Consider the following 16,814-nt stretch of genomic DNA (forward strand, 5'->3'; position numbering starts at 1 on the left):
ACCAGTTCCTTAATGACTCTTCATTCCACCCAGACAGGGAGTGACACACACACCTATGTTTCTCAGGCTGCCGTGAGAGCAAACTTAACCCCTTTTTCCATGACTGGGTAGTCGTGAATCGTATAGGGGAAACTGAGGCACACATAGGGCTCATAAAATATTACAAAAAATCCCACTTCATCACAGGCATACTAACAGGAGTATTATATGCAAGACATGAGAAGTAATTGTTCTGCTCTACACGGTACTGGTGACCATGCAGATGGAATATTGTGTGTGCATTTGGGCACCACACTTAAAGAAAGAAGTGGACAGTTTTGGCAGACAGTGGGTGGAAAGGATCCAGGAATGGTAGAATTTTAGTTTCCAGCCCCAATGACCTGTCCAGAAGCAAATTTCTGCTGCCAGGGAGCAAGAGTGGGGAAGCAGAGAGGAAGAAACTGCATCTTCCTGAATCAGAAATCCTTCACATGGCTGGTTCTGGGATAGAGTAGCAGAGAACCACCACCTCTCTCATGAAGCATAGGAACAGGTTGCTTGTAGCCATGGAGCCTTGAATAACACCATTGGGGGCCAAGTCATCAATGAGAAGCCTTGGCCCACCTGTAGAGTTACCTTACCTAGGAGTCATTTCACCTAATAGAACTGTAGTATGCAAATTATCAGCAGGGAAAGACTGAGGATTGGTTGAGTTACCTCTGATGTCACCATGGCCCAACTTTAGAGGAACCTGATCTACTGACTTGGCCATGTGGAAAACTTATTCTGAATCTAATGATTAGACACAACTTTTCTTAACAATTTAGCTTCATTAAAACCTAATATCTTCAAATGTAGCCTACAAACTTATTTGAAATGAGGATGAACACTGTGGAAAGTGTGAAGAGTATGTTTATTCCAGTTTTAAGATCACTTGGGAGAAAGCAAGGAGATGGCAAAAGCTCAGTTTCAAGCAGACCACTGTCTTAATTATAATATACTCATGAACTAATTAAGGTATTTGCTTGCAAAGTCATTCAAACTCCAAGAATAAGTAAGCCAAGATCAAGGAGGATACACAGTATTCTTCAGAGCAGGGGTGCAGTGTATTTTTAAGGCTTTGGCTTGGTGTTCTAATTTTCCTCCAGAATGTGTCCAATGGCCAGAGGTAGACAACACCGAGACTCTGCACTGCAATTCAGGGAGTCCTGATTCTGATATGCATGAGTTCAACAGGCACACAAAAGGAAGATGGACTATTCATGTGAGTCAGTTTACAAGCTCATATTTCCATGATTGGTCCATATATATATATATATATATATAGGTTTAAAATATCTGTATTCTTGGGAAAGAAAAAAATCTACAGACAGCTTTTCTGAAGGCTTCCTTCACCTCCTTGTTTCTCAGGCTGTATATCAGGGGGTTGACCAATGGAGTCAGGACTCCATAGAAGACAGAGAACACTTTGTTCCGGTGCCTCAGTGTATCAGAGTCTGACACCAAATACACAATGACTAGTGTCCCGTAGAAAATTGTCACCACAATGAGGTGAGAGGAGCAGGTGGAAAAGACCTTTTTCCTCCCAGTGGTGAAAGGAATTCTCAGGATGGTGGAGATGATACAAACATAGGATGCCAGGATCAACAGAAATGGAGGCAATGTAAAAATGGAGGAATTTATGAAAGCAGTAACTTCCACTGTGTGGGTATCACTGCAGGACAGTTTTATTACTGGGCTTAAATCACAAAAGAAATGGTCAATTTCATTGGGGCCACAGAATGTTATCCGTGAGGTCATAGATATACAGATGGCCATACATATAAATCCACCTATCCATGACCCAACCACCAACTTGATACAGAACCTGCTATTCATAAGGGATGCATAATGCAGAGGTTTGCATATCGCTAAATAACGATCATAGGACATCACAGATAAGAGAGAACATTCAGCGGCTGCCAGAGAACCAAAGAAATATAATTGTGTCAGGCAGCCACTAACAGAAATGGTTCTGTCCCCAGTCAGGAGACTGGCCAACATCCTGGGCAGGATGGTCAAGGAGTAGCAAGTCTCCAAGCAGGACAAGCTCCCCAAGAAGAAGTACATGGGGGTGTGAAGGTGCTGATCAGCCACAACTAGTGCAATTATGAGGATGTTTCCGGCCAGAGTCACAATGCAGATCACTAGAAACAGCAGGAAGAGAAGAATCTGCAGTTGAGGGAAAGTCCCAAATCCCAGGAGGATGAATTCTGTGATGGTTGTTTGATTTCCCTGGCATCTGTTCATTGTTGGTTTCATCTAGGGGAAATAAAAGAAATTCTGCAATTTATAGCGTAACTTCTATTTCAAAACACTAAGCATTTCAATTCCGACTTCTCCCTGCTGGTTCCATCCCAACGGGTGAGTGAAGACACCAGATGGTGATGACATTTTGGGAAAAATTTTCCTAAGGGCCTAAGTGTAATCACCTTGAAAACGTTCCTATTGTCTGGTATCTCTATGGTTGAACACATCTCAGCTGCAGAACTCCTGACCATACTTGTATATTACTTTAGCCACAATGTCTGAGATTATAGGTGAAGACTAAGAAAATTAAATGCCACTTTCCTGGCCTCCTATGAAAATCCCAGCCAAAGGCTCATACCTAATTTGGTATGTTGGGCTCATACCTAGTTTAGCCATACTTACATTTCAGAGTCCAGCAGATTCCAGGGGAGCGGACACTAGAATTCAATTTCAGAAACTTGGGTTTTATTCCTGGCTCATCCACTCCCAGACCTTGAGCTTGTCCTTTCCTCTCTCTGTGCCTCTGTTCCCTCCTCTGTGAAATCGTTGATGACAATACCACTTACCGTTTTCTTAATGTGATTTGAGGTTTATGAAACAAGAGCTCTCAGCATATGCTCCATTGCTCTTGTGTAAAATAGAGATGCTACTTAAGACACTTGACAAAGTTCTTTAATATCTCTGTTCATGAGTGCTGTATAACTTAAATGCTATAAAACTGCTATGCGACCATGCATAACTTTCAATACAGAATAGGAAGAGAACCTAACCATGCCTCACAGTCACAGCATATGTTTATATTTCCATCTCAATTTCTGCAGAAATGGCATCAATTGTTCTTTTAACAGCACTGAACATTTCTAGACATTTCCCTTTTTCCCTTCATTCTGCAGGGATATCTCTCTCAAATCTCTCCTAAATAGAATCAGATAGTTTGTTTGTTTATCTTCAAGGATATGCACCATTATTTCTGAGAGCCACACATCAATAAAAAATTGATGGATAACATTTTCAAAAGTGCCCAAAACTATCCATGCACATAAACTTGCAGACAGGACCCTCAGTACCTTTGAACATCTGGCCCTGAGACAGCATGCTAATGAGCATAGGGGGGATAACTACATTAAGGAGGTCTGCCAATACTTCCTTGGCTAAGGCTGCTGTGACAGTTTGGGGAATATATGCTTTTCCAGTTGTTAATTCCATTTGGTTTTATGAATGTTATTTCTACTGTAATCATCTTTCTGGATGAGATCATCTCTTTGGTACCAGGAAACATGTACCTGGTTGTGGAGAAGCTATGCCTGGAAAGCAGTGAGAAAGCCATTAAGGACCATCAACACTGAATGGCTCACCGCTGGTGAAGCAGTGGGAGTGTGCTGAGAGATACAGAGCTAGGAACAGTGACCAGTTACTACCTAGATCAGGGGGCTCAGCAGCACATGGGATTCAGAAGCTGGAGCCAACGACAACAATCCAGTGTCAGTTCAGAGCGGGGAACAGGACCAGGATGTCACAGTTGCATCTAGGTTTCCGCTGTGACTAAAATTTGAAATTGTCCCGTAGACAAACCCATAGGGAATTCTGTCATCCAAAGAAGAGAACTCACCCCTCGCAGGATCTGCTGATTTCTAGAGTCACCTATGAGACACAAGGATTCTGATGACCATCAGAGATTTGCTACTAAAAGCACTGTTGTCATGGTTTGTTATTTGACTCTCACTGTTTTTGTAACCTCGTTGCTACTGCCAGAAAGCACAGATAGGGTTGAAATTTGGCAATATGATGGAATGACGTCACATATGTGGAAATATGTTCTTGATCTGTTCAACATAACTACAGATATAATCTGACACACAATTAATGCCCAAGCCCATACATGCCCTCACCCACCACTCTCTCTCTCTCTCTCTCTCTCTCTCTCATTCAGGTGTATATGCCCTAGTCATGAGAATCTAATAATTTTCCAGTGGGTGCAGGAGAATGACTCACATACAGTGGGAACATGAAATGCAAGAAATGGGATCACTCAAAAGGAAATTAACCCAGTTTGGAATGTTGCTTAAACTAGAATGAATGGACTGAGGTTTCTGAAATGCTGAAAGTGTTTCAATGGGACTTATTCACCTAATTGACATAAAGGGAGATTTTCAATGGCAAAAATAGGGCAGACAGGTTGAAATTCCAAACATTGGCCATGACTGACTCAGTTGAACGTAAAATCTATATAGTAAGATTCCAGGAGAGTGACTCTGTGTGTCACTCTAAAGCATACTAAGCCTGAAAAACCAAAGGGATCCTGTAAAAGGTGGCAGCATAGACCAAGAGCTAAGGATGAATACAAAAGAATACCGTAAGTACGTAGGGACAAAATCAGAAAGGCTAAGGCACAAAATGAGTTACACCTAGCAAGGGTCATAAATAAGAAAAGGAATTGTAAGTACATTAGGAGCAAGAGAAAGATGAAGAAAAGTGGGGGTCCTATAGCTGTCAGGAAAGGAGAGCTAATAATGGATGACATCGAGAAGGCTGACATATCAACACAACCATGTACACAATAAAACAACTACCACACACAATAACCCCAAGCACACATAGCCCCTCACTGCAGTGCACATCTACAAAAATGTCCCAGTACAACACGAGAAATACACAAATGAACACAACCACCCACACAACTCAACCAGCACACACAATAACCCCAAACACCACTCTGAACACTAGAATTTCCGTTGAATCCATATGAAATGATGGAAATGGTTACAAGCATGGTTCACAGCTCTTTCTGTTTAGATTATCACCTGGTTCCATTATCATTGGGATAAACGGTCTGTTATTGTCCAGTTTTTAAATTCTCAGCCATTTGGGTTTTTTTATCACATGTGAGTTTACAAATTACACTCTTGTGACAGCACAGGCTTTCAGATAGTAGAGAAGAAGTGACCAGATTGCCTCCAGGAATAGAAGCTTGACAAGCGACCTGGCTGACATGGCAGCTAAATGGCAGGTAACATTTAGAAGAAGAAGGATCTCAGACATATTCGAAAAGATTAGCTATAACTTTTAAAAGCTGTTCATTTATCCCTAGTGGATAGAGATCAAGATGTTGCCCTCCTTTGCCCTCCTTACTCTGATTCCTCCCTTCTTTACCCTCACACTTTTCTGTTCTTTTTTTTTTATTCTCCCATTACCTTTGTTTGTGTGTGTGTGAAATCAATAAAATATAAATAAATCAATAAATAAAAAGAAATGTGCACACTTAAAAGTGAATTACTGTAACTCAGTTAACATGAAAAATAAAATGAAGATTTAAGCTTTTTGAGGAGTTAATAAGGAAACAATTCTCCTCTCACTTACCCTAATATAAATCAGGAATAATTGCACTGAAGTCAATAGAGATGCACTGCTATAAACCTGGGATAGATGAGAGAAGAATGACACCAAAAGAGAGGCATCGTCTTCAATTTTTAATGTCTCTCTATAAATTCATGCCCAATGCACCTGCACAGACACAGATTATCACTTCCACAGCACCATTCCCCATGTGCTGTGTTGCCATCACCTCCATATATAGTCTGGTGACCACGTGGGAATTATTCCCAAAAAGCATCTGCTGCGATGTTGCCCAGCAACTGGAGCCATCCTTAGTAACAGCTGACCAAGAGGTCAGCCTTCCATAACAACACAAGGTTTTCTTCTCCATCTGATACAGGGATGGGTTTTAGAACAGCGAGCTTCAATCTGAGGAGACTGCAAGAGCTGAGGAGGGGGCTATTGGTCATCAGACAAAGCATCAGAGAGGTGCAATATGATCATCATTCCGTAGCCATTGCCAGTCTGGAGCACCAGGGTTATTGGTGACCCTCCATCATCCTCATTTCATGCTAGGAAGCAGATTCAGTCCTGCTGTATTTCCAATATCTTTGATGGAGCTGGACCATCATTGCCTCTTTCTTATTACTTCTTTCGTTCAGCATTTCAGGATCTCCCTTGTCTTTCCGCATGATGGAGAAAAAGGAGATTTTTTCCTCTCTTCCTCCTCCTAAATGTTGTATATCTTTTTTCTGCCTTCATCTCCCAGCTCTTCCTGGGGTGCGATCCTCCCTCCACAATACATGAATAGTTCAAAGCTGTTGTATACACTCTGGGATTCAGGAAGAACATGGCCCTTGGGTGGGATCTGGGTGGAACTGTTCTGTTTCTTCAGCACCCCCTGTCCTTTCCCATGTATTACACTCAATAATAGTGATTGCTCCTCTTTACCAGCCATTCATTACTCTGCCTCCATTCTGCCATAGCCTGGAAACAGCCTCTCCAATATGTGTTCTCCGCGACAGCCACATATGGCAACCCCAAAATCCTTTCAAAGTTAATGCCAAAAAGTGAGTGACTGAATTCTTATTCAGGCAAGCTTCCTGTGACGTTAATGGGGCTACTCACATTGAGGATCGAAGATTCACAGGCAATTGAATTTTGACCCCTGTCCTCACCCATACCCCCCACCTAATGCAACTAGATTTATAGCAGAAGAGTGACATCACTCATCTCTAGACACATCTCCCCAGAGTGCTGCTGGAATTGCCTTGCACGCTGCAACTATGCTGGCTCTGGTCTCTCTTCTTTGGTGGATCAGTAAGACCTTAGCACTTTAGTGGGTGTGGTAACCTAGTGTAAAGATCACCATATATATGGGCAAGATTCTGTCTCCCTCTAGTGTCTGGACAAAACAAAGACAGCAGCCTGCCACAAATTGACATGCAAAGAATGTTATTACTTTAGGTGAAGTGAAGAGGCCTGAGTTTTTGTTACAGGTGATTCTGGAGTCAATACATTTCAGAGAGAGAGAAAGTATCTATCTACCCCCATACACATTTGCCTTATACATTTCTGGTTATAAAATTTGCAGGTGACACCAAACTGAGAGAGGTTGCAAGAACAGCTTTAGAATTCCCTGAGTCTTTGGAACTTCCCTTGTCTCCCTGACCCCCTTGCTGATCTGTGTCAGTTTCAACAAGTTCCTTCATGACTCTTCATTCCATGCAGACAGTGAGTGACACACACATCTATGTCTCTTAGGTTGCCTGGAGAGCAAATTTAACCCTTTTCCCCCCAACTGGGTAGTCACTAAGCTTATAGGGGAAACTGAGACATGCATAAGACATGCATATTACAAACATTCCCACTTTGTCACAAGTGTATTAATAAGGGTATCATATGCAAGATAGGGCATATAATTTTTCAGCTCTTCTCAGAACTGGCGAGGAGTTAGATGGAGTAACCTGCAGCACTAGAACTTGGGACCACAAGGGTTCTAGGTGGCTGAAGCCTCCACAGACTGCCCACTGATCTTTCTTCAGACCTGCTTCTGAGAGATCATAGACTCCAGCTTCTGACCCAGCCTGTCTCCTGGTTTGCACTCTGGCCTGTCTCGGATTCTGACCCTCGAGTACCTGACTCCCGACTGCCACTAGGTCTGACTGCTCATGACCCAGGGGCGACAAGTATTGTGTCCAGATTTGAGTACCACACTTTAAGAAAGATGTGGACACATTTTATCAGGCTGTGGGTGGGAAGGATCAGAGAATGGCAGAATGTTAGTTTCCAGCCCCAGTGACCTGGCCAGCAGCAAACCACAGCTGTCACGGAGCAAGGGGGGAGAAGAGAGGAGGGAACTGTGTCTTCCTGAGTCAGAAATCCTTCCCTTGGGCTGGTCCTGGGACAGTGTAGCAGAGAACCACCCCATCTCTGATGAAGCACAGGAACAGGTAGCTTGTGGCAATGAAATGCTGAATAACACTGATGGGGGCCAAGTCATCAGTGAGAACTCTTGGCCCTCCTGTAGAGTTACCTTCCCTTTTTCTCAAAAAGAAAAGGAGTACTTGTGGCACCTTAGAGACTAACCAATTTATTTGAGCATGAGCTTATGCTCAAATAAATTGGTTAGTCTCTAAGGTGCCACAAGTACTCCTTTTCTTTTTGCGAATACAGACTAACACGGCTGTTCCTCTGAAACCTTCCCTTATTCAGTCATTTCAGGTAATAGAACTGCTACATTCCAGTTAGCAGGAGATGAAGAGTGAGGATTGGTTGATTTACCTCTGATTTCACCAAGGTCCCGACACAAAGTGACCTGAGCTACTGACTTGGCCATGTGTAAAATGTATTCCTAATCTAGTGATTTGACAAAATTCTTTTTAACAATTTAGCTTCATAAAAACATAGTGTCTTCAAATGTAACCTACATACATATTTTAAATGAGTTCTTACATTGAAGAAAGTGTGAAGAGAATGTTTCATTCCAGTTTTAAGATCACTCGGCCCAAAGCTAGATATGACAAATGCTAAATTTCTTAAGGATCTTATTTTAATTATTTTATTGTAATGAACTAATTAAAATATTTACTTGCAAATTCATCCACTCAAAGAATAATAATCCAAATTCAGGGAGGATGCACAGTATTCTTCAGACATTAGTGTGGGAGTGAGGGTCCAGTGAATGTCTAAGGATATTCCTTGGTGTCCTAGTTTTCCTGTAACACGAGTCAGATGGCCACAGTAGGCAATACCTAGACTCTACACTTGGATTCAGAAAGCCATGATTCTGATAATCATGAATACATATATATAAGCCTAAAATCTCTCTATTCATTTAAAAGACAAAAAATATAGGACAGCTTTTCTCAAAGGCTTCCTTCACCTCCTTGTTTCTCAGACTGTATATGAGGGGGTTGACCAATGGGGTCAGGACTCCATAGAAGACAGAGAACACTTTGCTCAGGTCCCTCATTACATCAGAGTCTGATACCAAATACACAATGATTAGAGTCCCATAGAAAATTGTCACCACAATGAGATGAGAGGAGCAGGTGGACAAGGTCGTTTGCCTCCCGATGGTGGAAGGGATTCTCAGGATGGTGGAGATGATACATACATGGGATGTCAGCGTCAATAGAAATGGAGGAAATGTCAATATGGAGGAATGTATGACACTTCCAGGATGTGGGTGTCACTGCAGAATAGTTTTATTATTGGACTAAAATCGCAAAAGAAATGGTCAATTTTATGGGGGCCACAGAATGTTAATTATGACATCGTAGATAGTAAGAAGGCAGCAGACATAAATCCAGTTATCCATGACCCGACCACTAGCTAGAGGCACAACCTGTCTCATTCATCCAAACCACCTTGGTCTTCACCTCCCCATTCTGTGGCCCCAACAAAATCGACCATTTCTTCTGCAATGTGCTGTCGGTGCTCCAGCTGGTTTGTGCCGACACATCCCGCAACAAAATGTCCAACATCACAGTCACTGTGGTCTTCCTCGCCACCCCGTTCATGCTCATCCTCACCTCCTATGCCCACATCATCGCCACTGTCCTGAGAATGTCCTCACCAAGGAGCAGGCACAGAGCCTTCTCCACCTGCTCCTCACATCTTGTGATGGTGACACTCTTCTACGGCTCTGGCATGGTCATATATCTGCATCCCAAATCAAACTACACGCTAGAGAATGACAAGCTGCTGTCCCTCTTCTATACCGTGGTCACCCCCATGATGAACCCCAACATCTGCAGCCTGAGAAACAAGGAGATGAAGGGGGCACGGAGGAGGAGGGTGGCTGGGAAGAGGTTGCCCCCATTACAAAAAGGGTTTTGCCTCAGGCTAAATTAGAACCCAACCCTGAAGCCACTGGAGTCAATCACAGTGTTCCCATCGACTTGAAAAGCAGCTACTTTTCACATGCCCAATTTAAAACATAGGGGAAGGATAAACTGGTGGTTTAGAGGAAGTATAATCTGGTGGTTCTCACCCTACCCTGAGATTAAGAAAACCAAGATTAAATTCCTTGCTCCACTAAAAGCTTGCAGGGTGAGTCACCTACGGCAAGAATAAATCCTTTTTTAAAAAGTCATGCAGGGCCAGATTTTCAGCAGTATTTAGGTGTCTAAAGAGGCAGATAGTTGCCTAATGAGATTTTCACAAGTGCTTAAGCATGTTAAGCAACTATGGCCAGATTTTTAAAGATGATTAGACACCTAGTGGGACTTTCAAAAGTGCCAGGGAGTCTAACACCCATTGGAATAAATGGGATTTAGGCACCAATCTACATCTTTAGGCATATAAATATCTTTTAAAACCTGACCCCTAACTCTCTTTGATTTCTGTGGGAGATAGACACCTTGTAAGATTTTCAAAAGTGCCTATCTGAATTATTAGGTACCTAAATTCCTAGAAAAATCTGGCTCTCTCTTCATCCCTTCTGTGCAATGGGGACTGACTCAGAGAGGATGTGGATAAAATGGGGATAAAAAACACTTCCTAACCTCACAGGGCTTTTAAATAATGATAATAAAATAATAAATAAATAATAATAATAATCCCCATAGGTATGAATGAGCAGTTCAGGAACACGTTAGGAGTGCAAGACATCACGATCCATGACATCCAGAAGACAGCGACTTTAGGCACTGTGAGAATTTTAAGGAAAGTCAAAGAAGAACGAGTGCATTTGAGCATCTAAAATGCAAGAATTTTGCAGAGGTTTTAACAGAAGTACTGACTACCCAAACCTATGTTTGTGGTCAGAATTTATTGGTGACTCGTGGAGGTACACTTTAGACACTAGCTTTCCCTTATTTTTTTATTCTAAAAGATCTTGTATGTTATGAAGGCTATTGTTAAACAAACAAACAAAAAAACATCACCAGGATGTAACATTGAGGGAAAATATTAAGAATAATAATTGGAGCACTCATGAAAAAGTATGCATGTGTTTAAATTTAGTAATGAGAAGTCATTACTTTCCAGAATCCTACACATGATGATATGTAATTTGGAGAGGATAGCTAGATAGATAGATGGATATTTAAAGGGTCTGGATTTTCAGAAAGTGCTGAGCACCTGCCTTTTGGAAATCAGGCACCTTTAAGGCTTTTGAAGTTGGGATCCCAAATTCACTAGTCCCTTTTGAAAATCTTAGCCCAGCCTGGTTTCTAGGAACATAGGCCAGATTCACTGATATCCTCTGACTACTCCACACCACTGATGGAAATTGAGGGTATCTCTACACTACAAACACCAGAGTGACATAGCTGCAGCACTGGTAGTGTAGACACTTGCTACAGTGACGGAAGGGTTTTCTCTGTCGCTGTAGTAAATCCACCCCCTTGAAAGGCGGTAGGTAGGATGATGGAAGAATTCTATACCGTGCGTCTACACTGGGGCTTAGGTTGGCTTAACCATGTCTTTCAAGGCAGTGCACACAGCAGCCGGAGAGTTAGACCCAATGGTCAGATTGCTGGAAGGTCTCAAAACATTTTCTTGCGTTTGAATGTCCCCAGGCTTTGGATCTGGATTGTGCACCTTGGAATCATTACTGCTGAAAACTGAAGTGAGGAGATTTTCACTGAAATATCCAGATTTCTTCTTCTTCTAATGTTCTGTGAACAATAACAGCCTTCACTCCAATCACTTACAGGCTTAAAACCTGAGCACAGAATTAAGAAGTTAGAACTGATCAGATTTGTTTTAATGTCTTCATAAATATGTAAACAAATAAAAACGCACAATTCAGATTGCTTTGATTCCTTGGGAATTGTATTATGTCTTTCTTCTGATTATTTAGAAATCTGCACCATGTTTGTGAATACATTTATGAGTGTCATGGCTGTGCAGAAATCTGTAAAAGTTGAACCAAGAGTACAGAATAGCATCTCCCTGAGTCTGCAGGGAGCCTGAACCAATCTCCCTGAGAGGGGAAGCTTCCCCGAGTCTGACCAATGCAGCAACATCTACCCGAGTCTACAGGGGGCTTGAAACAATTGCTCTAAGATGGAGACATTGTGTTGTTGATAAAATCCTATTTTCCGAAAATCCTTTTGTCAGGATATTTTTCAAAAATTCTAATTTAGGCATCTTTGAAAATCCACCCCCTGTTCCAATTTAGTGTGAAGTATTAGGAAGCCATGAGACATACCCAGGAGATTCCTGATGCATTTATTGAATGTTCAATGGACAGCACAAAAGAAGGTTGTGCTGTCTTATTACAAACATCCCAGGGCCAGTGATACAGAAATTAACTAGCAAAAGAAGAGGACTTCATTACAAATAATAGGTCAGATTGTGATCTCAGTAGGAAGACAAAGGGACAGCTCCCCAGATGGCTTAAATCATTGGCTTCTTTGGAGTCAGTTGGCCAGATCCCCACCTGGTGAAAATCAGTGACACTCCACTGGAGGCCAATGGATGAGCTAGATAGAAAAAAACAAAAATGTATATAGCTCGAGTCCCAGCTACAAAAATGCACTTGCGCCACTGTAGCCCTTCTGATGAAGACACTAAACTGATGGGAGAGAGTTTGCCCAATGGCTTAGTAATGCCACTGCCACAAGAAGCTCTCCTGCCAACATAGCACTGTCTACACGTGGGAGTTAAGGTCACTATAACTACATCGCTCAGGGGTGTGGATTTTTCACACCCCTGAGTGACGTTGTTATACCAAAGTAAGTGTGTTGTGTCGACCTGGCCTGCGACAGCATGAGAATGACTCTATAGTCTGGTGGTTTTAGAGCAATTACCTAGGAGGGGAGTGGCCCAGAATCCCATTCCTTTCCCCTTTTGTTATTCAGCCACAGTGGAACAGCTTCAGTAGGAGGACTGAGGGGGCACCATGTCAGAATATCCCATAGCCCAGTGGTTCGGGCACTCACCTGAGAGGTGGCAGATCTCTGTTCAAATCCCTTCTTCCCCACAGGCAGTGGGGGGACTTGAAGAGGAGGGTCTCCCGCATTCCAGGGAAGTGCTCTAAGATTTGGGCTAGAAGTCACTATGGCATTCCTCTTCTTCCCACCCCAGCTTCTTGCAAGAAACATGTTAGGCTCCTAACTCAAAGAGAAGGTTCACAGCTGAGCATCCCAATCAAAAGTAGGCACTGAACTCCCTGCAAGGGGCTGGGCTTAGCACACAGCCCTCTCCTTGGCATTTCCCGTGGACTAACTCCGTCAGCTCCTAGCATGTGCTGGCTTTTATGGATCCCATTCTAAGTGAGTTGTAGCTCACAAAAGCTTATGCTCAAATAAATTGGTTAGTCTCTAAGGTGCCACAAGTACTCCTATTCTTAGGTGTCTATCCCTCCCATTCATGGCATAGGGGCCTGGGCACCTAATTCAGGCTTTGTGATCCCAGTGATTTTCTAGACACCTAAAAGTTCAGTGTGGTGACTCACCTAATACTCAACAAACAGAAGGAAAGAGGGTTGTAAAGTGTTATTGTCACACACAGGACAAGAAAAATTATTTGGAAATTAACAAGCAAGAAAAAACTCACCATTATAAATAACAGGCCAGATTCTAACCTCAGTGTAAATGTGGACTAACATCATCAGCTTCAGTAAAGTTACTCCACATTTACCGGGGGGTGTAAATGAGATTGTAACATGACTCACAGCTGGGCCCAAAATTCCTTTCTTACTTCTTTCCCTTTGTAAAGTAGGAAAGGCCACAGAGAAATCTTGCAGACACATTTGTTTTCCAGGCAGCTGTAATATGATTCTGCACAGTGTACATTTCTGTGTTAGAGTGGTGTCATGTGAGCACTGACTAACAAACATGTATGTATATGTAGCTTACAAATTCTGCGTATCTATCTAGGGTGGGATTCCCAAAGTATTGAAGACAGAGGAGTTAGGTGCTCAAGTCACTTTTGATGGAATATGCTCTTTGTACTCCCTTAACACATTTTAAACATCCCACCCCTTAGGGCTTTGTTTATGGGCCATTGATAGAGTATCTAAGCAGCCTCTCTTGCCAGGGCTCATGATTTTACTGCCAGTCTCATGAAATTTGGCGTTTCTCTTAAAGCCCCAGCTTCAAGAGTCTTGAGATTTCCAGCGAACCTCACCTTTCAAAGAAGTAAGATTCTAGCCGTCATGGTTGCAGAGGAAAGCTGGAACGTGACATCTAAATGCTCAGGAGACAGAAGATGAATAAGCCTCCCCCCAACAATGTATCTTTTTTCAATATCTCAGGATTTTTAAGCCATTCTCATCATTTTTTCAGACCTGTCTCATTAAATTTGCATTCTTGGGGTGGAGTTTATGGGCTTGTTTTTGGGTCAGTCTACCCTGTGATTTCAGCTGGTGTAGACAGTCCCCAGCGAGCTTTATTCTAGCGACCAAGTACTGGAGCATTAACGCTGCGGCAGGGCTCACTTCAGCTGCGACTAGCCATGCAAGTAAGTTCACCGGGTTCCAGCTGGGCTGCTACAGCCCAGCCTGAAGCACACGCTGCTGCAGCTCCATTGCTCGGGTACCTGAGCTGGCTAGATTAAAGCTGACTCGGGTGTGTCTACATGAGCTTCAATCACACCCCGTCATGGCCGCGCAGACATCCCCCTTGCTGCAGCGTTAGCTTGAGGCCCAACTCGTTTTTAATTCCGGGTAATTTGTTTAGGCAAAACTTTAAAAAACAAAGTAACAGTATTTTTGTAAGAGCTCCTTTAAGCAGTTAGAAAGCAATAACATGTTTTTTTATATTTTATTTTATTATTGTAAAACCCTTCTTTGCATGAGGGTTTTGTATAACATTGTTATTTCTCAGGAACTTATTTCTTCACAGTTTACATCCCCTTAAGCTATTTTTACCGGGTGTTTTCTTACTGTGCAAGGCACTTCAACAAAGAATTACTAAAATCTTCCTTTGTATCAGAGATGATAGTTAGTTAGGGAAATTAAGTAAACAGCATCCTTTTAAAATGTAAAAACATGCTTATATTATTTTTAAAATTTGTGATAGTAAAGACTGGGAATGTCGTGGGGTTCTACCCTAGAGAGGTGAAGAACAGGGCCTCAGAGAGACTGAGAGGGCTCCATGGGGCAGCTAACCCTGAACCGTGACAATGTACATCAGTAAATAAGCTCCATAAACTAAGGCTGGGTTATTTCACTGGTTTCTGTGTGCGGGTTGCTCCTGGGCTTGTGACAGCCCAATGCTGGGTCCTTGATCATGTGCAAAAGACAGAAAGGTTTTATTTAGCATCGCCTGCTGCAGGGGAGGTGCCACTTTCAGCCATCTCACTCAGCAGCAACAGGCAAGACACTGGGAGCAAATTAAAACAATAGCCCCGTATCACGCCCACCTTCCCTCAGGGAGGGTCTGGCCAGCACCAATCTCTAGTGAGTTCCTGCTCCCAGCCAGGCCTCTCTCACATACTGAGAGCTGGAGATCTGCATCCCCTCCCAGCCAGCTCCCAACTGAGCTGGGCTTTCCCCTGTTAGCTCCTCCCTCCAAGACTGACACCTCTTGCAGGTGTAGTGGTATATAAGCGTTGTATCAACCAGGCAAGGTACTAACAAGCTTCAACAGGACTTTATTTTCAAAGTGGAAACTTCTTTACCAAGCTGCTTCTGCACCCTCTGTAGCTCTCTCCCAGCCTCTTAATTCCTCCCCCATCCTTCCTGTTTCCTGTCCTTTCAGACTCCCAATTCTAATAATTACAAGCAACATCTAAACACCACAATAAGAACATAAGAATGGCCATACTGGGTCAGACCTATGGTCCATCTAGCCCAGTATCCTGTCTGTTGACAGTGGCCAATGCCAGATGCTTCAGAGAGAATGACCAGAACAGGGAATCATCGAGTGATCCATCCCCTGTCGTCCAGTCCCAGCTTCTGGCAATCAGAGGCTAGGGACACTCAGAGAATGGGGTTGCATTCCTGACCATCTTGGCTAATAGCCATTGATGGACCTATCCTCTGTTACCCTTCCAAGGATTTCACTATACTAGGGTGGTCTCAGGAATTCCCCGAGGATATGGCATCTCTGTCCGATAAATGATTGACACAAGCAGTTCAAAACACACAACACAAAACTCCCTATTGCAGTAAGCTAGAAGCACCCCGAATTCCAAATACATACCATCAGAGATGATGCTGAATGGGCAGCATCCCACTTCCGAGGACCAATCATCTGCAAGTCATCTGGGGAGAATGATTTGTGACAGCAGCTCTTGCTAGCAGTTCTCAAGCAGCATCGTCTCTCTGTCTCTGTGATTTCTTTGCTCTTCTTAAACTCTATGATTAAGACTTTGGACACGTGCCAACATTGTGGTTAAGCACCTGCTGCTTTACTGCTGTTCACTATTTTTGCATGAGTTTGTTATTTTTCTACCCCAACTTGATGTCTACATGATATGCCCGCTTTCAGTTAATGGTGTTTAGGGCTATCTCTTGTTTTCCATTATCATCCTTCATGAACTGATGTAATTATTTTTTTAATCCAGTTATACTTTTGGCCTTCACAACATCTCCAGGCAATGAGTTCCACAGGTTGACTGTGTGTTGTTTGAAGAAGTACTTCCTTTTGTTTGTTTTAAACCTGCTGCCAATTAATTTCATTGGGTGACCCCTGGTTCTTGTGCTATGTGAAGGGGTGAATAACACTACCTTATTCACTTTCTCCACACCAGTCATGATTTTATAGACCTCTATCATTCCCCATCTTAATCATCTCTTTTCTGAGCTGAACAGTTCCAGTCTTTGTAATCTC

The 16,814-nt window shown here is 42.7% G+C and overlaps 1 protein-coding gene across 1 annotated transcript; it reads right to left on the bottom strand.

Annotated features, from left to right (window-relative positions):
* Positions 1-946: 946 nt before the first annotated feature.
* On the bottom strand, positions 947-16,299 carry LOC142069097 (olfactory receptor 6N1-like). The gene is made up of 2 exons (XM_075119467.1): positions 16,185-16,299; positions 947-2,280 (listed from the first exon to the last, which is right to left on the bottom strand). Exons 1-2 carry the CDS (start codon positions 16,233-16,235, stop codon positions 1,309-1,311), a joined length of 1,023 nt encoding a protein of 340 aa, XP_074975568.1. The 5' UTR covers positions 16,236-16,299; the 3' UTR covers positions 947-1,308.
* Positions 16,300-16,814: the final 515 nt, after the last annotated feature.

The sequence above is a fragment of the Caretta caretta genome, chromosome 14, assembly GCF_965140235.1.
Source record: "Caretta caretta isolate rCarCar2 chromosome 14, rCarCar1.hap1, whole genome shotgun sequence".
In the NCBI taxonomy this organism is placed as follows: Eukaryota; Metazoa; Chordata; order Testudines; family Cheloniidae; genus Caretta; species Caretta caretta.